The sequence below is a fragment of the Pygocentrus nattereri genome, chromosome 17 (assembly GCF_015220715.1).
Source record: "Pygocentrus nattereri isolate fPygNat1 chromosome 17, fPygNat1.pri, whole genome shotgun sequence".
Classification (NCBI taxonomy): Eukaryota; Metazoa; Chordata; class Actinopteri; order Characiformes; family Serrasalmidae; genus Pygocentrus; species Pygocentrus nattereri.
This window is the reverse complement of record NC_051227.1, coordinates 15,424,313-15,449,496: the sequence shown is the minus strand read 5'-3', so window position 1 is coordinate 15,449,496 and position 25,184 is coordinate 15,424,313. Positions and strand designations below refer to the sequence as shown.

Sequence of the window (25,184 nt, the reverse complement as noted above, 5' to 3'; positions counted from 1 at the left end):
TTCGCACTGATTATTGAAAGTAGAACTGATCATCAATTCTATTCCACACATTCCCACATTGAGCACACATCCGTTTATCCTGCAGCTTCATCTGACAGTGAACATGTTCTAATCGCGCGTCTACTTTATATTACCTGCAAACTAAATATGGTCCCCAGTTTGTTTGTTTTTTTCTAAAACTGATTCAAGCCCAGAAAAGAATGGCATGTAGAGGCCAGGTAAGGGGAAAGGACCTGCCCCAGGTGGAGGAGTTTAAGTATCTTGGGGTCTTGTTCACGAGTGATGGGAAGAGGGATCATGAGATTGGCTGCAGGCTGGGACAGGCGGCAGCAGTAACGCGGTCACTTTGCCGGACTGTAGTGGTGAAGAGGGAGCTGAGCCATAAGGTCTATGTCCCAACCCTCACCTATGGTCATGAGCTGTGGGTAATGACCAGAAGAACGAGATCACGAATACGAGCGGTGGAAATGAACATCTTCGCAGGGTGGTGGGCTGCACTCTACTTGATGGGGTGAGGAGCTCAGAGTAGAGCTACTACCCCTCCACATTGAGAAGAGCCAGTTGAGGTGGTTCGGTCATCTGACCCAGATGCCCCCTGGGCGCCTCTTGGTGGGGGTGTGCATGGCACAGCCTACTGGGGCAAGACTATGGGGTCATCCTATAGGACCCGCTGGCTCCCAAGTTGGCCTGGGAGCGGCTTGGGGTCCCCATGAATGAGCTGGAGGAAGTTGCGGGGGACAGTCGTCTGGGATTCTCTGCTCTCTCAACTGCTACCGCGACCCTACCTGGACTAACTAGTTAATGATGATAATGATGATGATGATGATGATTCAAGTGTCTTACGGTTTAGGGTTGCACTTTTATTTTACTTTCAAATGTGTATAATTTCTTATTTTATTTTATAATTATTTATTTTGTATTTTAATGTCCTTGATTTGGATTTATTATCTATTTTATGCTGTTTTATGCACATTGTTATATGTGCCATATGCCTAATCTCACCTTGCCTTTTGTCCACTTTTGTCTTTTTATTTTAGGAAGAAAATACAGCCTATAAATTATATTAGTGTTGTAGTCATGGCAACCCCTGGTTCCTATCACCGCCACTGTAAAGACATCTGAACGATTTCACACCAAACCCAGTCTGAATCTCTCTGTTTACATATCAAACACTGAATTAGGGAGACATTTTGAAAAACAGGTGGTTTCGCTTTAAAAGACAACATTCTAGTTAAAAAGTAAAAATAGAGAAACATCTACACCACTGAATTCTAGAGAAATTTGGAAAAATAGGTGGAATTATTCTTTAAATGACAAAATTGCTGTAACAAAGTACAAATAAAAAATACAACTCAACCACTGAATTATGCAGAATTTTTGAAAAATAGGTGGATTTCAGACAAAATTACAGACACAAAGTACAAATGCAGAGACATTTCAACCCCTGAATTATAGAGATATTTGGAAAAATAGGTGGATTTCCCTTTAAAAGACAAAATTCCAGTTAAAAAGTAAAAACACAGAAACATCTCAACCACTGAATTATGGAGAAAATTGGAAAAATAGGTGGAATTATCCTTTAAAAGACAAAACTGCAGAACCAAATACAACTACATCTCAACCACTGAATTATGGAAAAACTTTAAATAAGGGTGGAATTCCCCTTTAACCCCACAGGCTTGGGACTTGCTAAAGCTTATTACTCAGTATCTGCTGTAATGGGCGAATCTTGAGTTAGACGTGGAGCTGAAGCTGGTAATTTTTCAGTAATAATGATTGATTTATGCGTCATCCCATCAATAAACTTTATTTGACATAATTAGATCTGTGTTCCAGACAGAGTCTGAAGAAGCTGTACTGTGTGTAAGAAGGGAAAAACTCTCTCTTTTCGCAGGAGCTCCGCATTTCGATACGGCGCTGATTTACGAGCAAAGAGAGAGAAAAAAGGACGAAAGCATCGCGCTGGCACAGGGGATCTGGATCTGGAGAGAAAACTAATGATGAAGAAAAGTCGAGGCCTACTCAATCCAAGCTCCTTAATTAAATGCAAGGAAAGACTGAGAGAGGCACCGCACATCTGGATTCAATCTGCGCCCCTTTGATGGCACAAAGTGTTTTTTTTCCCAGACCTGAGGGGGTGGGGGTGAGGGAGGCCGGGGGTTTGGGGGAGGCTGAACTCATGTCATTGCAGCACATGCTCCATCCACTCGCTTAAAGGATACGTTCACTGTGTTTCAGCCCAGGCCTTATTAAAATTGTTGTTTCCCATCATCTATGGTGTTGCAGAGCCCAAGCTCGCCCACCGCTTTGCTGCTGAGAAAATCCCCCTTTCTCTGAAAATTCACACTAGAGTTACATACAGTCCTATGAGGCACTTGCTGAAGCCCATGAAGACATTAAAAACTAAACTAGTAAAAATTTCCTGTTTTATGAAGGAAACTTTCAGTAAAGTCAAGCATTTCTTTACATGGAATTTGGAAGATATTCCCTTCATTTAGCCAAAAATAGAATTTTCCTTGCTTTTTATTTTCATAAAATAGTTTGATGTAGTACAAAAAATATTGCTGGAGTTTTAAAAACATGCGATTCTTTTCATATAGTCCACATATGGAAACTAAGCTGCAAAACTAGTCCATTTTGAAATCACTGTCTTTGTGATGTCATACACAAAACATACACAATTAGACATACTGGCCTGTACAGAGGAGAGCAGTTTAGCCCCGCCTACTGCCTACATTAAAGACACTGTGACAAACAACCTGTGTAATTCTAAGGGATAAAAAGAGGTCATGTAAAATGAAATATGGCTGTTTTGGGACATAATTCTTGACACATTTCATAAAAAGACAGCTGGAAAAATGAAAATGCAATGAGGATGTAGGCTGTGGGCCCTTTAGTGTGTAAATAATATTGTAGAGGGTTTTTAAAATTTTCCCCAAAATAATAAATGTGATGTTGCTATTCAAAGCATGTCATGAGTAAACTTGTGAGCTTCCACTTTTTTTAATAAAAATGATGTGCTTTAAAGCTTAAAGGGCCCATATTCTACACTATTCTTGGGTTTAATTAAGGTTCACTTGTAAAGTTTGCTTTATTGGATTAGATCAGGTTAGATCAGATCAGATCAGATCAGATCAGATCAGATCAGGTCAGATCAGGTCAGATTCAATGTTATTGTCATTGTGCAGAATTCAGGTAAAGAGCCGATGAAATACAGCCAGCATCTAACCAGAAGTGCAAAATACAGTATTATTTACATACAAAGCACAAGAAGGTTACCCACAAATGACATTTATAATATGCACAAGTAAGGACGGCAGAGTGGTAGAGATACTGCAAGTATAAATACAATATACATATTGTCGCTGTCCAGTGAAAAACAAGCATCTCCAAAATAGTAAGTTTACAGGAGAGGGCAAAAACTCTCTTACTTTTCAATGTAAATCAATGTAAAAGGATTTAGTTCCAAGTGATTTCAGAGCATTTCTATTGGTCCATTCATCATGAAATTTTTACACAATGTTAAGGACAGTTTGTGTGTTGAAATGATGTAGAAAACTAAAAATCAGCAAAAATGGAGATACATGGTTTTTATTGGATAGTGACGATACATACCGAGCGAGTGGAGAGAACGCAAACATATCTAGTTTATACTGTCAGAGCAGCATATGTAACAAGAAATGTATACAGAGTAAAAACATGTACAGTAACCATCTGTGCAAATATGAATAGTGCAATAATGCTAAGACACAACCTACAGTAACAGTGCACAGTGCCATAAAATGGTCATAATTCATTTTTATGTGGCCTCTCTTTATACCTTAGAATTAAACAGGCTGTTTCTGTTTTCGTGCCTTTAAGACTGATATATGTAAATGAGCTCTGTTCCGACTGGCTGTCCTGTATTGTGCCTCATTCACAATGCAGCACAGGCAGAAACACTCCTTACAACTTCAGTGTGAGTGGGCGGGGCTAAACTGCTGTAGGCTGAAAAGGCAGTGATCTGTAAATGTGATGAACTGTATGACATCACAAAAAGAGTGAATTCAAAACAAGCTATTTTTACAGCATATTTTCTGTATATGGAGTGTATAGACTGGAGGATGGCCTTCAAAAAGTTGTCATACGACATAAAATTCAGTTTTCCATGGTATTGGCCTTTTAATCTGAAGTGTGAAGCTGCAGAGAGATGGTACGGTTCCTCAGTACTGAAGCTGTCAGTGAGGGGGATCTAAATACAATATAAATATTGTAAATGAAGGGAAAAAACACATTTATTGAGGTCTTTATTAAGGTTGAAAAACTGCGCTCTGAAAACAGCAAAATATTGTAATGTCAAATCACGGCTGATTTGACACATAAGCAGATGCCGTTCTTTATTAGGCTCATAATGTCCGAATTGCATGTGGACTTCATCAAGACGTGCTTTAATTCGGGCTCAGCTCAACTGGAAAACTCCACTTTGTTGGTCATAATTTGAAAATCAATCATTTGCTCAGTCAGCTGAGAATGAATAACACTTCCTCCAGCTTTCAAGTGCAGATTTGAGACAGATGACACATTTTCATCCTGGCATTTGTAGATTTGTTTGTCTTTATATGTTTTAACCCTTTAAAATCTTAAGCTTATTACATACCAAGGCTTATTATTCAGTAATTACAGGGGCTTCAATGCAAAGTGGCTGAGCTATTCTTAGATCATAGATGTGTGTAGTTCAGTTTTGTCCCGGCCCTTTAAGGGGTCAATGCCATTGAAACCACTGTAGACATCAGCACTAAAGACTTTTACATGTTGGACTTGGTGAGTTTTTTAACATGAACAGAGTCATTCAGAGCAGTTTGGTGTGAAATGGTTCAGGTTCCTTTACAGTGGTGGTGATAGGAACCAGGGGTCACCATGACTACAGCAAAAATGTAGACATTTTATTTACCATCCAGAACCAGCAGAGAACCTACACGAGTCTTCTGAGTTTATATGAATGTTGATGATGGACAATAGTGGAAAATTTGAAAATAATAGTTTTTTTTGGGACTATTTTGCCTCACAGCGCCCTGCATGTATCCCTCTACCATGAATGTAATTTAAGGCCAAAATCTTCCAAAAACTATCATAAAAAGTGTCTCAGTCATCAGGCAGTGAATTTATAACCATTTCATGTAGGAACTTTCTGTGAGGACCTTTTAGAGGTGGACGTCTGGTTCCTATCACCGCCACTGTGAGCAGCTCTGACTCTGTGAGTTTCTCTAGAACAGAGAATTTCACACCAAACCGCTCTGAATGACTCTGTTTACATCTAAACCAGTTAATTATTGAGTCATTTTTTAAAAAATTGTGAAATTCCCCTTTAATGCATCCCCCCCTTACTGAAATAATTATTAATACGCTGACATCTGAAACATTATTATATGATAGCTTTGAGAAGATGTTGAGCTAAAAAATGTATATTTACAATGCATTCATGATGAAGGGATACATGCAGGGCATTGTGAGTCAAAATAGTCCCCAAAGAAAATTTTCCACTATTTTCCCATCATCAACATTCCTTATATAAACTCAGAAGACTTGTGTAGGTTCACTGGTGGTTCTAGATAGCAAATAAAGTGTCTATGTTTGTGTTGTTGACATGTCGACCCCTGGTTCCTATCACCACCACTGTAAAGAAATCGGTCGTTCACATCTCAACAACAGCATTTTTGCTGAAATTTATTTGAGAAATAGGCCGAATTCCCCTTTTTAACCCTTTAAAGTCCCAGTAGCATTACATCTTAAGGCTTTTAGTACCTTCATGGAAAACGATGCAGAGCTATTTTTCACTGAGGAGTTAAAATGTAACAGCTTCATGTTTCTTATCTGTGATTTTAAGTTTAAGTTTGGATTGACAGCTTTCCACTCCCCAAAAAAATACACGAAACCCGTCCGAGTCCCACTTTTAACCCCTTTTGAAGTTCTTATTAACCGTGTTTCCCGAGTCCTGCAGTGTTTTGCTTGTGTGGTGGCAAACGCTGCGCAGGAGCGAAAGATGGAACTCTGTAAAACGTCAGAAACAGCACAGAAAAAAGCCACATTGCCACGTAATTAGGGCTTCTTGTACGTCCATCAACTCTCCCAGGGGCTTCAAACGCTCATTTATTTCCCTCTCAAGCTCCCCCCACACTTTAGTGCCAGACATTTGCAGTTGTTTGAAGTAGCAAGAGCAGCTCCATACCCAGGAGAGAGAGGGAGAGAGAGAGAGAGAGAGAGAGAGAGAGAGAGAGAGAGAGAGAGAGAGGAGACCATTTGCGTTTGTGTTGTAAAGTCCAGAAGCGTTCGAAGAAGGCAAATGGTTTCTCTGAGGACTTTAACTTAGCTTGTTTAGCAGAAAACCAGCTCAGACTTTTTAAAGTTAACACCACAAACTTCACTGCCGGGCTCCTCTGAGCAGGACGGACTTTCAGCTCAGAGCTTTTGGATCTCTAGCAGCAAGAAGACGAAGACGAAGGACGTTTTTTTAATCAAAAACAAAGGTTTTATGTTTACAAGCTTGAATAAATCCATGTTTTTTGTACGTGAGGAACATTCTGAGGAATCTTCTACCACCAGCTCCGTTCTCTCTCAGGTCCAGTCTACGTCATGACTTCTAGCTATGCCCATGTAATGGACAGACCGGCCGTGCTGCCCAACCGCCTGGAAAGCCCCATCACCGCCAGTCATCTGGACAATTTGCATGCCAAGAAGAACTTTTCGGTGAGCCACCTGCTGGACCTGGAGGAAGCGAGGGAGATGGTGGGAGCGCAGGGGGACGAGGGGGCCGCCGAGGCGGGCAGGAACATGCTGGAGTCGCCTGGACTGACCAGCGGCAGCGACACCACACAGCAAGACAGTAAGCTGGACATGCAATGGGGGGCTTTTAGTTTTTGGGGGGAGTTATTTCACATGTATTCTGTTTCTGAGAGTAAAAACATGAGCTCATGTGTCGTAACTATAGTAATAACTTCATAATAAACGCCTTATGACAAACATTATATGTAGACTACTCAAGTAGAGCAGTTGAGAATGCTTTGCTTTCATATATATATATGGTAGATATAATATATTAAAAATTGTTGATGTCTTAAAGAAAAAACCCAATGATTAAATAAATATTAATTTTAGTTTTTACAGTTCAAGAAAGTTTAAGAAAATGCCAAAATAGTCTTTACTTTTAATGTTTATTCCACATCAATTTGGACTATTTATATTGGTTCACTCAACATGAATTTTTATTATTTTTTGACGGCAACAATATATAGATATACAGTCACTCTATGTGACTCTACCTGCCTATCTAGAACCTTAATGTATAGTGCGCTGCTCGACAGCAGGGTTACTATGACACACTAAAACTAAAATCAAAGCTGAAATTAATAAACAAAAATTTCAGGGTACAAACGCTGTCACTGTGGTGGTCCCCTCAAAGGTTTCTCTTCAGTACCGTTAGTCGGGGAATGGTACCGCATTCCACTGTGACTAGTATAATTTTATGCAAAAGTCTGTGCACCCCTTGTGCTTTTGTTGATTTTCTAAGTGTAAATACGTTACAAATCATACATTTCACATCTGCACATTTTAACACACAATTACTGATTATTTGCCGAAATTAACATACTGGTGGCAAAACACATTAAATGTGGCCCGTGCAAAAGTTATGGTACCTTTTTATATTGAATTTTATTTTTAATATGTTAAACTCAGCAAATAAATAGAAACCTTGCAAAATGCCATATTTAAGTGTGTTTACTTTCACTAAACAATCAACAAAACATATCATTTGACCAGGGGTGGTCAGACTTGTGCATATGACTGCATCCTCGTCCTCGTCCTCCTGGCTTGTTATTTCTTTTCCTAATTAGTAAAGTTGTGAAAAAGGTACAAATTTTTGGAAAAGTGAATGTCCTGAACCCTTTAAACTAATTTAGGGTGCACAATTAGACCTCATATACCATTGGTAAGCCTTGAGTGTACAGTTGTATCTGCAATCTCAAAAACCCGTGAGAAATAAGCTCCAATGACTCGAGGGAAAAATCTTCAGGCCCATGAAACACTGACAGACGCTATGTTCTGTGCCTAAAGCTGCGAGCTGCATTATTATCAGTAAAGAAAAAAACTACAACTCAGGCTAAAATATATGAAAACAGTAGATTTTTAAAAAATAAAGACACGGATCATTTCGGGAAACTAGAAATAAACTGGGCTGGGTCTCCCAAAAGCGTCTTAGCAGAAACGGTAGAGCGAGCTTCGCGCTGGACAATCTCTTTTCTAGTTAAGACGATCTTAAGACCAAGACGTTTTGGGGAAACCAGGGTTTGAACACTGCTGCGAGAAAAAATAATATAGACATAAAAAAATGCATTACAAAGCTTTAAAGCTTGGCCCTGCAGTCCCACTGGATCAGCTACTCTACAGGCCTCAAATGCTCTGATTACCTGCCTCAAAGTGCCTCTGAAGTGACAATAGAACACGAATGTGGACTTTTTTGATTTGCTGTGCTGTTAATATTTTTAGGGAATTAAAGGGAATAATATGAGAATGCAGTCCAATCTGAACCAACCGGACGCATTTTAGTCATGACTACATTCACCTGTAGGATGGCATTTATATTACATGAGGCTGCTTTGGGCTATTTTTCATCTAAATGCTGCATAAAAACGTTAATCGACTATTTTGTAAAATCCTAATTCAGAAATGTCCAGATCGGCAGATTCGCTTGTTTTCTTAAGAGAGGCCGAACCTGCAGCTTTTAGCGACTAATTCACTAAGGAAAGGTGCCAGCGATGGTTTGGCTTTCAGTTCTTCGCTCCGATGGAAGCAAATCATCATTTTTTTGTTGTGATTGTGATATTTTTGACTAAACTGTGAGTGACAGGACTCTGTGCTTTAATAATCAGACTGTGAGCCATAGGCCTCAGTACAGACACAGATACTCACCGCATCTCTCAAAGCTCTGAATGGCTCTGTTTATGCTTGACTGTGACTGATTCTGATTTTTTAGTGTGATTTGAACTCAGTTCACTATCACAATGTGTCCGAAGGGAAATTTGCTCATTTTTGAGAGCAAAAAGAGTGAATTCGGGGCAATAAACATGGTCAGTCACATCCCACATGCTGTTACTACTTAATACTAGACTTAATTAAACCCACACTGAGCCTGCTGGGCTGCATTATCGTTAAGTTTGCTCATATAACAATGTTAGTCTGACAGTGGATACATCGCTGCTGTCGGAAGAAAACCTCATGTCTCCATTTTTGTAGTTTTTCAGTTTTTGTTATAATTTGAAAAGAAAAATTTGTTGCCCTTTATGTTGTGTGTAAATTTCATGGTCAATGGATCAAAAGAAATGGCCCAAAACGATTTGGAAAGACGTCTGGTTCCATTGACTTACATTAAAAGTAAAGTAGGTTTTTTCCTTCTCCTGTAAAGTTACCATTTTGGAGATATGAGGTTTCCAAAAGTCTGAAAGCGGTGGTGAAAATACTGAAATCTTGCATTCTTTTCAATTTGGAATTCAGTACATTCAATACATCTTTTCAGTTCAATGCATTTTTTCATTTCAAATGATATAATCAGCATAATAATCAGAATTTTTCACAGTTTTAACTTGAATTTCTCAGTATTTGGTGGGGCGGCCCTTCTCAGCTTTAATGACAGCGTGTACTCGGGTTGCATGAGCTCCACCTGTCTGTGTAAAAGCCTCTGATGAGCAGATCATATCCACCTGGGCGCCGTCAGGCTTCACTCTTCAGGACGGCAGTCTCGGCGTTAGAACAGCGATGGAGAACTAGTGCGGAATCGTGAACATTTCTTCTTCGTTTCACTTCTCATCAATTCTGTCTGTTTCTCAAATTTATTTATGTTAATATACATTAAACAGTCGCATGCAAAGGTTTGGGCACCCCAGGTCAAATTACAGGTTCTGTTGATTTTCTAAGTGCAAATAAGTTACACATCCTCTTCAGAGGACATGCAGGGCCACACAGGGCATTTTTGGCATTTTTCTGTAAATTAGTGCACAGTTTCTTTTTATTTGCTGAGTTTAAAATGTTGGGAAAAATAAAGCATTAAATATAAAATGTGCCATAACTTGTGCACAGGCCACATTTTACATTTAACTTTTTTTCCAATAAGTTAAATTCAGCAGATAAACAGTATTTGTGTATTAAAATGTGCAGCAGCGTATCTCGTGTATCTCTGTAGAGGATGTGTAACTTATTTACACCAGAAAATCAAATCAACAAAGTATTAATTGCATCTCATATATCTATATATATAAAAAAATATATCTATATATATAAAAATATGTGTGTATTTCGCTGTTGTCAGAACAAAACCTCGTATTTCCAAAATGGTAACTTTACAGGAGAAGGAAAAACCAAACTTTGCTTTTAATGTAAGTCAATGGAACCAGACGTCTTTCCAAATCATTTTGAGCAGTTTCTTTTTGTCCGTTCATCATGAAATTTACACAGAATGTAAAAAGAAACAGACACTTTCAAATTACGCCAGGAATTGGAAAATGACCAAAGTTTTATGATGAAAAGACAAATAGAAATATTCCAATATTCCTAGAAATAAGTCATTTCTCTATCAACTTTAACTATATGTATTTATGTATATCCTTCTCCTGTAAAGTTACATTGTTGGAGATACAAGGTTTTGTCACAGTGTTATAATGAATATAGGCAACACATCGTCTAAGAAAATAATATGGAAATCTTTTTCTCCGCTCAAACACTAACTTTAGAATAAACAAAGAATCTATAGTAATTTGATTTGTTTCAGTTTGGTGTATGAGCTATTTCAGCATTTCCAGACGTCTCATTGAAGAGGTTCAGTGTTTACGGTTATCACCCAACACCACATTTATAGAATTAATCCTTCATTACATTAAATCAGGTGCTGCTGATGGGCTTTAATAAATCCAGGCTAGAGAGCAGCGAGAGGTCAGGAACCAAACCTAACTGTACTCAACATTCATTAATGTCCTGAAAACACCACTTTCTTCTTGTGCTTTCCTGAAGGAAGAAGATCTTAAAGAAGATCTGATGTTTACACATGTTTACACACAACGTAAAGGATATAAGACATTTTCAGATTATGCCAAAAACTGAAAAACACAAAAAAACGTAGATACAAGGTTTTGTTTCCGACAACAGTGAGATATATGTATAAATATTTGTGTGTGTATATATGTATATATATATATATATATATATATATATATACACAGTACTGTGCAAAAGTCTTAGGCATCCAAGACACATTTTCAAAATCTATTTATTTGTGTAGTTTGTGTTTATTTGCTGAGAAAAGTGTAGATATTTGAATAAACAAAATTTATAGAATATTAATTAATAAGGATTATATATATATATATATATATATATATATATATATATATATATATATATATATATATATATATATATATATAAAATAAATGGTGATTTTCTGGATGTTAGTGTGTTTGTTTAACCATTTTCAAGCCTCTCCTCGAGGAAGCCCAGTATTATATGTAGTTAAAAAGCAGCTCCTGGTTTGATCAATCAGTGCTTCAGTAAATTGAGCTCATGATATAACTGATGATATTAACAAGTCTCTGTGTGGCTGTGGAGGTGTCAAGGAAAAATATGGACCCAAGAAATTTTTCTTACTTTTATTGTTTTTATGTTTATTTGAATTATGAATATGACTTTATTCTAATGTATATTATGATAAACTCACTGCCGAGATCAATTGTTTAAAAATGTGTTTAGATGCCTAAAACTTTCGCGCAGTACTGTGTATTTAAACAGATTTGACCCAGTTTCATCACTGCTTCAGACTTTGCACTGTATATAATTCAGTTGCGTGCAAATGTTTGTGCACCCCAAACAAGTAACATTTTGTTGATCTGCACATTCAACATACTGGAAAATAATAAAAATAATATAAAATGTGGCCTGTGCAAAAGTTCTGGCACACCTCATATGTTATGTTTTATATACTTCCAATATTTTAAAGTCAGCAAACTTTTGCCCAGGACTGTAAACAGACAGAGGCTGAAAGAATCAAAAGGTCAGTAGAACTAACAAAGTAGAGAGGAGGTAGTGAAGAGCGAGGTCTAATAGAGCGCTTGAGTCCGACGTTTATTTACTTAATCAAACAGTTTGTTTATTTATGCTCGCTCAGGTGGTTTGTTTATTTATGTAAATGAAATCTGGATTAAATTTATTTGTACACCCCTCAGCATTTACTCGGCCAGTGCTCAGGCCGGCTGTCGGTAAGTAAAGAGGCGTCTTTGAGGAATGACGTGGGGCGGATTTTGAGGGTTAGTGGCTTCGAGGCATTAACCACGATTGAATTCAGTAAATCAGTAACCACACCTTTAAAAAAGATTCCTGTTATTTAATCTATTTTAAATGAAATGAATGTGAGATGAATGATTTGCATCTGTGCCTGAACTTTATTAAGCACTTACCAGGCCGTGATTTATTACACACTTCTGTAACCTAAGAAGCTCTGTTAGTTCGCACTGAAGTCCTTGCTGTTACTATCCCTATTACACTATTTACTACTGTACTAATTCATACAATGGCTATAATAAGCCTCTGTATGAAATAAACCTGGAATGTTAAGGGGTTAAACAGACTTTGTCTCTAAAAGTAATATTGCAGGTTCATTTTAAACACTGTCCTAACAGCAAAAGCCATCAGTTGAACAGTCTGAATCAACATTCTACAGCTTAACATACAGAACTTCTCTCTTTTCTCACGCAGCTCTATTTGCAGATCTCTGTTTTTATAATATAACACTGGTGTAGTTGCAGATAAATGTATAAAATGATTCTAATAGGCTTGAAACCTGTAGAACATCAAGCACTGAGTTATAATAAAAATGAATATCCAAAATTCACCATAATGTCAAAGAAGACAGCATGAATGTAACATGAAGTACGTTGTTTATCATTTTATTTACTTTTTGTTCACAGAATTCTTGAAATGTTGACAAAAGCTTGAAAGTTTTCAACTTCATTGATGTAACTGTTATTATTACTGTACACAAAAATACAGAAAATGTTAACATGACAAGCGCTTCCAAACTTTTGAAGACGAATGTAGATTTTTAGATTTTTGCTATGTCAAAATAACAAAATATTTGAAAATGCAAGATCCCCTTTACATTGCGTTACGAGCAGGCCAATCGAATCAGTCCAAAATGACCTGTACATATCGCTGCTGTCAAAACAAAACCTTGTGTCTTCATTTTTATCCTTTTTCAGTTTTTGACAAAATCTGAAAGATCCCATTGTCCTTTGTGTTGGGTGTCAATTTCTTAATGTATGGACCAAAAGAAACGGCCCAAAATGACTTGGTACAAAGTCTGGTTCCATTGACTTATATTAAAAGTACAGTAGGTTTTTTCCTTCTCCTGTAAAGTTTCCATTTTGGAGATGTGCGGTTTTGTTCCTATAGCAGCGAAATACAAACGTTAGAAGTTAATAACATTTTTACTGTCTTGTAAAGTTACCACTTTGCTAATTCTGCAGGACTTGCTCATATGGAGAAGCAGATATGTCATTTTCAGATGAACGAAATCGATGTGTAAAAATGTGATTTATTTTCAGGATAAACAGATGCAACAGATCTCTGTTAAAGTGCATTTCATTGCTTCAAACTGGTTTTAGTAGCCTATCATTAACTTTTCTGGACCATAATCCACTGAAATGATGTGTTCTAAGCTGTACTGACTCCACACACCCCGCCTCGCCTCCAGGACTTTTATCCTACTGTTCTGTTTTAAAACATTCGGTTATGAAAAGGTACAAATACCAACTTTTCACCTGGAGAAACTGATTTAAGGTTCACAATCAGACCTTAAAACCACTGGAGAACCTTTGTGGGAACATGTATATTGTTTGTACCTTGAAGAAGGAAAAATGTACCTGCACAGAACCTTCATTTCTAACAGTAAAGGTATTTTTTAGCTTGCTTTGTGTTGCAGGTGGTGTATTTAGTGGTGCTAACCGCTGTTCCATAGATTGCTCATTGCACATTACACTGCAGTGCATGCTGAGGATTGTAGTGCAGCACAATTTGTGAAACTAATATCAATAGAAAATTGAATAGATTGGTAGGATTGTGCTGGCGGCCTGACCAGTGTTCGACACATGGGTTTAAGCTGAATAACATCAGTAAGCTGTTTGCTCTGAGATGCTGACGCCCAGACTGTGAAGATGAACTACACTGTGGAAATCTGTGACTAAGAGCAATGAGAACTCAAGCTGAAATCAGTTTTGACACCATAATCCTCCTTTAAAGGATAAATATGTGCCACAGTCTGGCCTCTGCTGAGATTAGTGTCCTCCAACAAGCCCTAATTTCCATTCTTTAATCTTTATTTTTGGAGTTACAGCGTCGGACGACTTGGAGCCAATCAATTGGTCACCCCGTCACTGTGGGGCTTATGGACTGATCTGAGGGCTTGATTTATGTGTTCAACCTGCTTTTTTGTCCAGTTTGAGGCCCCTGGGCTTCAGTAAAGTCCTCCACAGGCTGAGGCTCCACTTATTCCTCATAAGTGTCCTTCTTAAAGCGATTAAGAGGAGGAGTCATTCCTGAAAAGTCCTATTAATTCTTAATAGCTGGCTGTTATTCATTAATGATGGAGATGAAAAGCAGCATCTGCAGTCTGTCAGTTGCATTTTCATAGTGTATTTGTCTTCACCTCAATTGTTTTGGTCTGCATGTTATTATCACTGCCGTTTGCCGTACTATTCAAATGTAATTATATAATTACAAAGCTTTTTACACAGTAATTACAAGTGAGTTACATTTATATCAAGTTGAATTGTGTGATGACAAGTCTGAGCTGCACTTCTGACTGTTTCTGCTTGTTTTGCTGGCAAACGACATCAAAAACATGGCCAAAGCAGCCTATTAAAGTTTATTCACATATTTAAAATGATAAACTGATTTCCAAATCAGCAACAGTATTAAAGCAAGATGTGTTTGGCAGACCTGAGCTTAATATATCAAAACCATACATTAAATGTAGCTACAGTAATAATACAGGTCTTGTTTATTTACTCTATTTACTGTAAATTCAAACAATTGCTAAAGTCTGCACAGTCAGAAAAAAGGTACAACAACAGTTTTATGGTCCAATTGTTTTTGGAGTCTATAAAATCTGGTCTTGTGGGATATGCTTACAGTTGTGTGCAAAAGTTTGGGCACCCCTGAGCAAATGTGTCCATGTTGTTGTTGAGTCTCTGTGGAAATAAGTGAGAACAAACTTCTGCACAGTTTAGTGCACAACTGCTATACAACTGCTGAATTTAACATGCATTGGGTGGGGAAGGGGGGTATAAATGTAGCCTGTGCAAAAGTTCTGGTACATTTTGTGTTGTTAATTTTTTTTAAGCATGTTAAACTGAAATTCTGCGCCAAGATTTGCTAAAAATGCCATATTTTCATGTGTTTTTTTAGTAGAAGATGCGTCAACTTATTTTTACTTCCAAAATGAAGAGAATAGGTCATTTGAGCAGGGGTGCCAACACTTTTGCATGCAACGTATGCACGTAAGGTGCCCTAAACCCTCTGATGAAATAATGAATCAGTATAAATTAAAAAGAAACCTATGCACAAAAAACAGTGCGCGTAGCAGAATCTCAAGAAGCTCAAATTAAGTACCAAGTAACTGACAGAACTGCACTTGAACATCGGGCATCGATCAGTACAGGAACTGAAGCTTGTTAGAATCCATTCCTCTCTTTTATTGGATCCTTTTCTTCTAAACTGAGAGGTATGAAGCAGTCAGGAGCTGAAACAACAACAGAAATTAATTCCAAATGTTAAACTCAATGGAACTGAGTGCACAGGTCGAAATGAAGGTTCTGTTCAGGTACCTTTTTCGTTCTTCAAGGTACAAACAGTGTAAATGTTCCCTCAAAGGTTCTGCAGTGGTTTTAAGGTCTGATTGTGAAGCTTAAATCAGTTTCTCCAGGTGAAAAGTTGGTATTTGTACCTTTTCATAACTGAATGTTTTAAAACAGAACAGTAGAATAAAAGTCCTGGAGGCGAGGCGGGGTGTGTGGAGTCAGTACAGCTTAGAACACATCATTTCAGTGGATTATGGTTCAGTTATGTTCCCTGACTAAAGGTGCTGAGATGGAGCCTTGAGGGGTAACAAGAGGGGCACTGCCCCAGTGATAGTTTCATATCTTCATTTCTAAAGGTGCTGGGATAGGCTCCAGCACCCCAGCCCCCCAAGCGACCATGACGGAGAAGCGGCTTAGAAAATGGATGGATGGATGGATGGATTTCTAAAGGTGTAGAATGTGGATACTCACTAATGTACATGAGTAAAAGTAAAAATATTATCATACAGGAATTAACAAATCCATCAGGAGTGTGTGGTAACTGCATGTCAATTGAGCCGTCTTCATTCTCTTTAGTTATTCTCCATGTATTGTGTTAAAGCAGCAGTTTAATGACTACACTGTGGGAACTGAGCTGATTGAGCCAAATCTCTGAGCAATGTCTACTTGGGTCAACAAATCAGATTTCCCAAGTTTATTTCTCGCAAGAGGTGATATGAGCTTTATCCATGCACAGTAAACCCACGGTGACAAAATCTGACATAGTCCAGTATGCCTGCTCTCCCTCCCCACCAGTCTGATCACCTTACGTTTTAGGTTAGAAGGTCTAAAAATGAAGCAGAAAGCCAAAAACAAATCTGAACGCAACAGACCTGTTGATGTCAATTGGACCGATTTATTGTATCCCGGCCTTGCGTGGCCAAATAGCTCCAAACCTGGGGGGAACAACGGATGTTATACAGGAAAACTGTTTGGGTTGATATCTATGAATATGCCCCTTATTTAAAACACTTAACTAAAACTTAAAGAAAAGGGGAATTCCACTGATTTGTGAAAATCTCTAGTGAATTCAATCACTGAGACCAGGTAAATAAGGTCATTCAGAGCAGTTTGGTGCTCAGTGGTGGTGATAGGAACCAGGGGTCACCATGACTACACCACAAATATAGACATTTTATGTACCATCCAGAACCACTAGAGAATCTACATGAGTCTTCTAAGCTTTTATAATGAATGTTGATGGTAAATCTGTAAAAAATATGTTCTCTTTGAGTTCTACTTTGCCTTATAATGCCCTGCCTGAACCCCTCCACCATGAATAGATTTAAGAAAAAAAGACATTTTAGCCTACAAAAGATCACGAAAGAACGTTACAGGCATCAGGAAGTGCAGTCCTTAGCATTTCATGTGATGTCTGGTTCCTATCACCACCACTATGAACAATTCTGGCTCTAGGTTGCTTTAGAATAGAGCGTTTCACACCAAACCGCTCTGAATTGCTCTGTTTACATCTCAACCATTTAAATCTGTTGAAATCTTCATTCAGCTGACTGTCTGGGTTCACTGTTACGTGTTGATCTGATTTGGCTGATGGTTTGTATGAGGCCCCCCGTGTCCTTCATTAGATGTTTATAACCTGTTATCTATGTCTGTCTCTCAGATGAGCAGCTGAACTCGGAGGAGAAGAAGAAGCGTAAGCAACGGAGGAACCGGACCACCTTCAATAGCAGTCAGCTGCAGGCGCTGGAGCGAGTGTTCGAGAGGACGCACTATCCTGACGCCTTCGTCAGAGAGGACCTGGCACGTAGGGTCAACCTCACCGAGGCTCGGGTACAGGTCAGTGACCCCAAATATCCACTGCATGACTGAGAAATCACAACCTGCATGGGTCAGTACAGTGGTCAGGGCTGCTGTCTGTAAGAGAAACAATTTTGGTGGGAGGTAAATCCTCTTATCTTGCTTATTAAGCATGGGAAGAGGTGCCGACGTTCTGTTGAAAGTGCAGATTCAAAGTTTTCAGTCCAGACCACGTCTGTGTTTGTCAGTAGAAGAGGAAATATTATATTATGATTTATATTTGATGAAAAAGTTAATGTTGTGTAGGTCTTGTTTTACAGAAGGAGAAAAGATTCTTCACAGCAGAAAAAATATTCAAACCTGTCAAAGAATATAAGAATATAAATCAAATGTAAATGCAATTCATTAATTAACTGATTATATAATTGTGTATTTACATTATTGCACTTAATAGTACAGAAAACTCACTGACTACTTTGAATTATTCAGTACCTACTATTACATTCATTACTACTATACTATACTACTATAAATTACTCAGTAACTACTATAAATTATTCAGTATCTACTATAAATTACTCAGTAATTACTATAAATTACTCAGTAACTACTATAAATTATTCTGTATCTACCCTGAACTATTCAGTATCTACTATAAATTACTCAGTAACTACTATAAATTATTCAGTATCTACTATAAATTACTCAGTAATTACTATAAATTACTCAGTAACTACTATAAATTATTCTGTATCTACCCTGAACTATTCAGTATCTACTATAAATTACTCAGTAACTACTATAAATTATTCTGTATCCACCCTGAATTATTCAGTATCTACTATATCACTCGGTATCAAGTATGAATAATTCAGTAACTACTATAAATCATTCAGTACGTACTGCAAATTATTCAGCATCTACTAGAACTTATTGAGTATCTACCATGAATTATTTAGTAATTACTAAGAATTATTCATTAGCTACTAGAAATTATTTAGTAACTATCACAGATTATTCAGCAAATATTATGTTATTTAGTATTTACTATAAATTATTTAGTAACTATTATGGATTACTTATTAACTACTTTGAATTATTCAGTAACTAATAAATTATTTACTATCCATTATTATTTAGTACATGCTATCCATTTTTGAGTATTTATTGCGTCTGATTCAAGATTTGCTATAAACGGACTATATATTGTATAAATTGTTTATGAACTACTATGAATTTTTCAGTATCTACTGTGAATTATGTAGTATCTTCTGTAAATGATTCAGTATCTACTGTGAAACTAATGTCTAGGCTGGGTAGCTCTGAGAGTGAGGCACTGAGCTGTGGACACTCATGCAGGCCTTTAGAGTTAGGGGGTTAATTTTGGAGGAGGTTTAGCTGAACGGTAATGAGCTGTGAGGTAATGAATGATCTTCTTATGAGTAATAGCTGCATTTCAGAGCGCACATGTCACCTGCTACTACTGATCACATGACTCATGGAAACAAGGCCCGAATCTTGCATAACCTAATTCGGGAACTGTGCTGGAACTGTGCTGGCTGCCTGAAACAGAGTGACTCAGAGAACAAACACAAAACTGACTTCCACCGAATTCCTTTCCTCAGAGTGAGGAGAAGAGCTAAGCACTGGATTCATTCTGTCCCAGAACGCCATTAGATAATAACACCTCTCCAATCTCTTTAAATGAAAGACTGCATAAGAATCGTATCCATGTCATGCACATTTTAAGACTGCATGAGTCCTGCTGTGAGCTCTCGCTCCTCCAGTGTTTTTATCGTCTGAATCGTGAGCTCCTATCTGTTTCCTGAGCATGCTATCTTTTTCACGAGGCTGCTTTTCCCCTCTGTTTTCTCAGGTGTGGTTTCAGAACAGGCGGGCCAAGTTCCGGCGTAACGAGAGAGCAATGCTGGCCAGTAAAAACGCTTCGCTGCTCAAGTCTTACTCAGGAGACGTAACATCAGTGGAACAGCCAATAGTGCCCCGGCCTGCACCCAGACCCAGCGACTACCTGTCCTGGAGCGGCTCACCTCCATACAGGTAACCGACCACTGAGCCTCATCACCATAATAACCAGGTTAACTCTTACAGTCAGTTAAATTCAGCTTTAAAAGGCAGATATTAGGAGTGGAATATCACACACTGTAACACTCAAAAGTTTGGAATCACCGTATATTAATTCTACATTCTTATGATATATCCACGTATAACTTGTAAAATGAGGATTTACCATTTCAATATTACGTGCAGTGCACCAAGAGGTGTTTTAGATGGTTGACTGAATATTTCAAGCATCATTACTTTTATAATAATCTAAAAATGATGTATTATATTTACTTAATTGTAATATTTTTTGTCAACTTATTGGCCTGGGAGTCATCATTTTTAAATATTCTGAACATGAATTGTTATATTATTATATTCTGTATATGGTATTTTAAAGCTCTATTCACCAATCCATATTTATTTATTTATTTATTTATTTATTTATTTTAAAATTATCAGTAGAAAACAAATAAATAAACATTCATCAGTAGATTATAAATAAACATTTATCAGTAGAAAACAAATAAATAAACAGATAAATAATGTTTCTAATAGGGTGGTCACAGGCCTCAAATTATCAGTAGAAAACAAATAAATAAACAGATAAATAATGGGGTCTAGAACGATGAATGGAGCTTAAGAATACCACATACAGAGTATAATCATCTAATAATTAATATCCAGAATGTCTCATATTAGAAACATTGTATACATTTATCTTCAACCAAATGGGTTCTGTTTTTATTGGAAACATTGATTCCAAACTTTTAAGGTTCATTTTCAGGTTTTGATTCCTGTTCACTTTTTTTGTGATAATATATTAGCTTGTATTTATCTATTATCATTAATAGATCATTGCAAGCTAAAGATAGTTTCCTAATTGGCTTGGACATACAGATCAAGTTTAGTTGATATCAAACATGTTCACATTATGTGAAGAACCTTTAAACTCTCAACTGATTCCTCACATTCACATCTCATTCACAGAGCTCATTTACATATCTCAGCCTGAAAGTCACATGAACAAGACAGTTTCTAGGGATGAAGAGAGGTTCACGTGACTTTTTTGTACCTAAGACAACACAAGCGTCATGAGTGGACCTCAGGGACGTTAATAAAATACAAGAAAAATCTGGACACGGCCCCTTTAGAGAACCATCCGTGGAAAGATTCTGCAGGGAACCAAATGAACCAAAGAACCAATTTGGTTTATGTTTGGGAGTGTAGCTCACGGGCTGTTCATTAGCTTTCCGAAAATTCGTAGTAATGTGTTTGACACATGTTGGCCTCGGCTCCACATTCTTCATCCATGATGAATGTTGTTGTGGTTGTGGTTGATTGTGCATAGGTCAGGCTATGAAAATGTAACGACCGTTTTGCAGTTTTGCCTCAAAATCAAGCATCTTAATTTCTCCTGGCTAGGAAAGGAAGCTATTAGATGCTGTTTTTTTGTGGTTCTCATAAATGTTTTGCTAAAAAAAAAAAAAAAAAACTGACCTTTGCCCCTTTCTTTTAGTGCAATGGCAACCTACTCGCCATCATGTGCCAACAACAACACGGCCCAGGGCGTGAACATGGCCAACAGCATCGCCAACCTGAGGCTGAAGGCCAAAGAGTACAGCCTGAATCAGGTGCCCACCGTCAACTGAGATGTCCTGGGTCGTTTTGGGCAAAAGGTGGGCAAATGGTGCCGAAGCAAGACTCTGTCACCCATGCACACGAATGTATCCACTGTGTGCCTTTCAGCATCGAGGCCTTCTATCTTCTATCTTCTTCGAAGAAATGGAAGAAACTTCACTTAACTTATCCAAGCCCAAAAACTCATTGATTTACGTAAGACGCTGTCATGTTTTTGGCAGCCGGCGATGACATGTGGGGAAAAGTTTTTTGGAAAACACACTATGGCGAAATGGAAAGTTTGTGTTTTCATGTTCGCTGCGGCTGTGTGGGGCGTAGCTCCTGGAGGAGAAGAACTGCTATAAAGTTCTGGAAACCGCAGCAGATCGCAGGGAAACGATGACCTCTGTGGAGTTCAGCTGTAGAAATCTCAAAGACTTGTTGGGGAGTTTTCAGGATTTTTTCCTTGATTTCCCTCGGGGACGCACTGCACAGTACAATTAGACTGTAAAAATGGCCGAGACCATGGACTGACAGTTGTTTGTTCTTTTCTAGAGTAAGTGGGTAAAACATTAGCATTGATGAATATATGGTAACACTTTACTGTAGGGCTGTGTTCATAAGACTATAAATGTTACAGCATAACATTTCAGGTGACATCCACATTTTTTCTGATAGAAATGATATAGCGCATTGTAAGAAATGACTTCATGGACTTCATTGCTTCATGGTGGCATAATGTTGGCCAAAAGTATGTGGACACCCTTCCCTTCCTAATTATTGAGTTCAGGTGTTTTAGCCACACCCATTGCTAACAGGTGCATAAAATCAAGCACATAACCTTGAAGAATTGTGTGTCAGAGGCATCATGAAATGGGTTTCCAGGCTGAGCACCTGCACACAAGCCTAAAATCACTATGCTCAATGCAAAGTGTTGGCTGGAGTGGTGTAAGGCACATCACCACTGAACTCTGGAACAGTAGAAATATGTTCACTGAATTGATGAATCACAGCTCACTATCTTGCAGTCTGACAGACGAATCTGAGTTTCATGAATGCAGGGAAGGTGCTAATTACTGAATGCATAGTGCCGACAATAAAGTTTGGTGGAGAAGGGATAATGGGCTGGGGCTGTTTTCAGGGTTTGGGCACCTCAGGTCCAGTGAAGGGTGATGTTAATATGCAATGTCAATTGTGAGCCAGACCCTCTCATCCAACATTGGTGTCCGACCTCACAAATGCTCTTTTGATTGAATGTACAGAAATCCCCACAGACACTCCAAAATCTTGTGGAAAGCTTCCCAGAAGAGTGGAGGCTGTTATGCCAGAAAAAAGGGGGGCAACTCCATGCTAATATATTTTTGGGATGGGATGCCCAACAAATTGATATAGGTGTGATAGTCAGGTGTCCACATACCTTTGGCCAAATAGTGTAGCTGAAATCTAAGTTGAAATATGAGAACACACACTTTAGGCAGTTGGAAGCTATGTCATATTGTCAGCATTATATCACTGTAATAAACACTGAGTTACAAAGTGTTTCGTGGCACCATAATGTAACAAGAGATATTACCTGACATAGATGTTGTATCCACTTCATATCAAAGCAACAAATGCAACTTTAATCACAAAAATCTTATTGGAATAAATGTATGTAAATGTTTATGTATGTCTATGTCAGTTGTTATGAAGGGCTTATGCAGGTGTAGTCTTATTAACACTGTCCTAAAACTGTAAGGTGTTGAAGAATATATTAAGACTTGATTTTTGGGTTTATATGATTGACATTCAGTGGATTAATGTATGGAAGCCCATTTTCGCTGGTGAAAAAAATATATAGCCATTTATTTAGTCATAATAATGAGAAAGTTCACCATTATTATGACTTAATATCTCACAGTTATGAATTTCTGTCTCACAATATTGAGATTAAACCATTATTCATGACTTAGTATCTCATAATTAAGAATTTTGGCCTCATAATTGAGATGATGTCCAATATTTATGACATAGTATCTTATAATTATTACTTTTTATCTCATAATTATGAAATTCTGTCTCATAATATTGAGATAAAATCAGGGATTTATGACTCAGTATCTCATAATTACTGCTTTGTATCTCATAACTTTTACCTAGCAACTCAAAATAATGAGATCTTGACTCATACTTTTGACTTAGTATCTCCTAATTAAGACTTGGCATCTCAAAATCATGACTATCTACTCATAATTATGATCTAACATCTTTTAATTGGGAAAAGGAATATTTCTGAATATTATGAGACAGCAAGTCACTATTATGTGAAACTTTCTCATTACTATTACACACTATAGGGCCTCTTCATTTTTTTTTCAAGTGGCAGATTTGTGCTTCCACATTAATGTACATTTTGATGTATGTAACCTAAAAGCCATGCGGTAAAGCCTGGTTCTGAAGCCTAGAAGCCTTACCCTGTGTGTATGCTGCCTGAGTATATCTGAACCTGTAATATTCCTATGCAATAAAACATGCAAGAGCAATGTAATGTCAGACGTTTCACAGGATTAGCGTGTTGTGGAACAGCAATAATCTCTCTGTCTGTCGTCAAAAGCCATTACTGGCTTTAGCAGCACTGAAACATCAGACTGTTAAAAGAGTCCCGAGAAAATGATGAATGTCATCTTTGTGCCAGAATGAGTTCGTGCTGTAATTTCTTTCTATACCTACGCTTTCTCTGCTTCTCTAACATCTGAGCTGTTGCGGGCAACAGTCACGGTTATCAGCGTAAATCAATACTCTCTATGTGCTTAGCTTCACCACAGCCTTTTAGAATAAAACTAGAAGAAACACGTATTCTCACAATTGGCCTATTCTCAGTTTTTTTCAGGGGGTCCAAGCACTTAGTATTTGGAGCCCTTTTGCTTTTATAAGGGTTTTACTTTGTACTTTTAACGATTAATTTTCAACCCCATAACATAGAGTTCAAAGCAGGGCAGGTGATTTATTTCAGAAATTCAATCCGAAGGGGGCAGTCCAGATGTTCTGCGCATTCTTTCACTAAACTGCTCTCTAGCTGGCTGAAGAAGGACCAAAACTGTCTCTTTTTTCCCCTCTCTTAATGAACGGTTACCTCTGAACACAGTAAAAGAGGAGAAAAGGAAAATAACACAGGGACTGCAGGGGACTTTGTGTGAAACTGTAGAAGTTCTTGCAGCTTGTATCTCACCCACACATACAGATCCCCCTCCACCGCCCTCCTTCAAAGGGATTATACTCATTTTCTGCATAAGTAAATGGTTGAGATGTAAACAGAGGCGTTCAGAGTGGTTTGGTGTGAAATGCTCTGTTCTACAGAAAATTACAGTAAGAACTGTTCACAGTGGTGGTGATGGGAACCAGACGTCCACCTCTAAAAGCTCCCTCACATAAAATTGCTACATGAAATGGTTATGAATTCACTTCCCGACACGTACTTTTGAGAAGATTTTGGCCTAAAACTAATTTTTAACCCCTTAAATGGCCAGGGCCCATCAGCAGACCCAAGAATAGCTCGGCCAGTTTGCACTGAAATCCCTGTATTTACTGAATAATAAGCCTTAGTATGCAATAATTATGGGATTTTAAGGGGTTAAAACGAATGTAGAAAGAACCAAGTAGGTTCACTGGTGCTTTTGGATAGTAAATAAAGTGGCTGTGTTTGTGTTGTAGTCATGGTGACCCCTGGTTCCTATTAGCACCACTGTAAAGACAAACTACAATCTCTACAATTAGTCTCTGTAATCAACCATTTAACACCAAACCACTCTCAATGACTGTGTTTACATCTCAATGGTGCAGAATAAAAAACAAGCA

At 37.9% G+C, this 25,184-nt stretch overlaps 1 protein-coding gene across 1 annotated transcript; it reads left to right on the top strand.

Moving 5' to 3' along the window:
- Positions 1–6,212: 6,212 nt before the first annotated feature.
- Positions 6,213–24,194, top strand: prrx1a (paired related homeobox 1a). The gene is made up of 4 exons (XM_017725697.2): positions 6,213–6,859; positions 17,533–17,708; positions 19,546–19,727; positions 21,250–24,194. Exons 1-4 carry the CDS (start codon positions 6,610–6,612, stop codon positions 21,380–21,382), a joined length of 741 nt encoding a protein of 246 aa, XP_017581186.2. The 5' UTR covers positions 6,213–6,609; the 3' UTR covers positions 21,383–24,194.
- The last annotated feature ends 990 nt before the right edge of the window (positions 24,195–25,184 follow it).

Coding starts and splice junctions, on each gene's coding strand:
- prrx1a (XM_017725697.2), top strand. CDS start 6,610: ATGACTTCTAGCTATGCCCATGTAATGGACAGACCGGCCGTGCTGCCC. Junction 6,860..17,532: donor CGACACCACACAGCAAGACA/GTAAGCTGGACA, acceptor TCTGTCTCTCAG/ATGAGCAGCTGAACTCGGAG. Junction 17,709..19,545: donor TCACCGAGGCTCGGGTACAG/GTCAGTGACCCC, acceptor CTGTTTTCTCAG/GTGTGGTTTCAGAACAGGCG.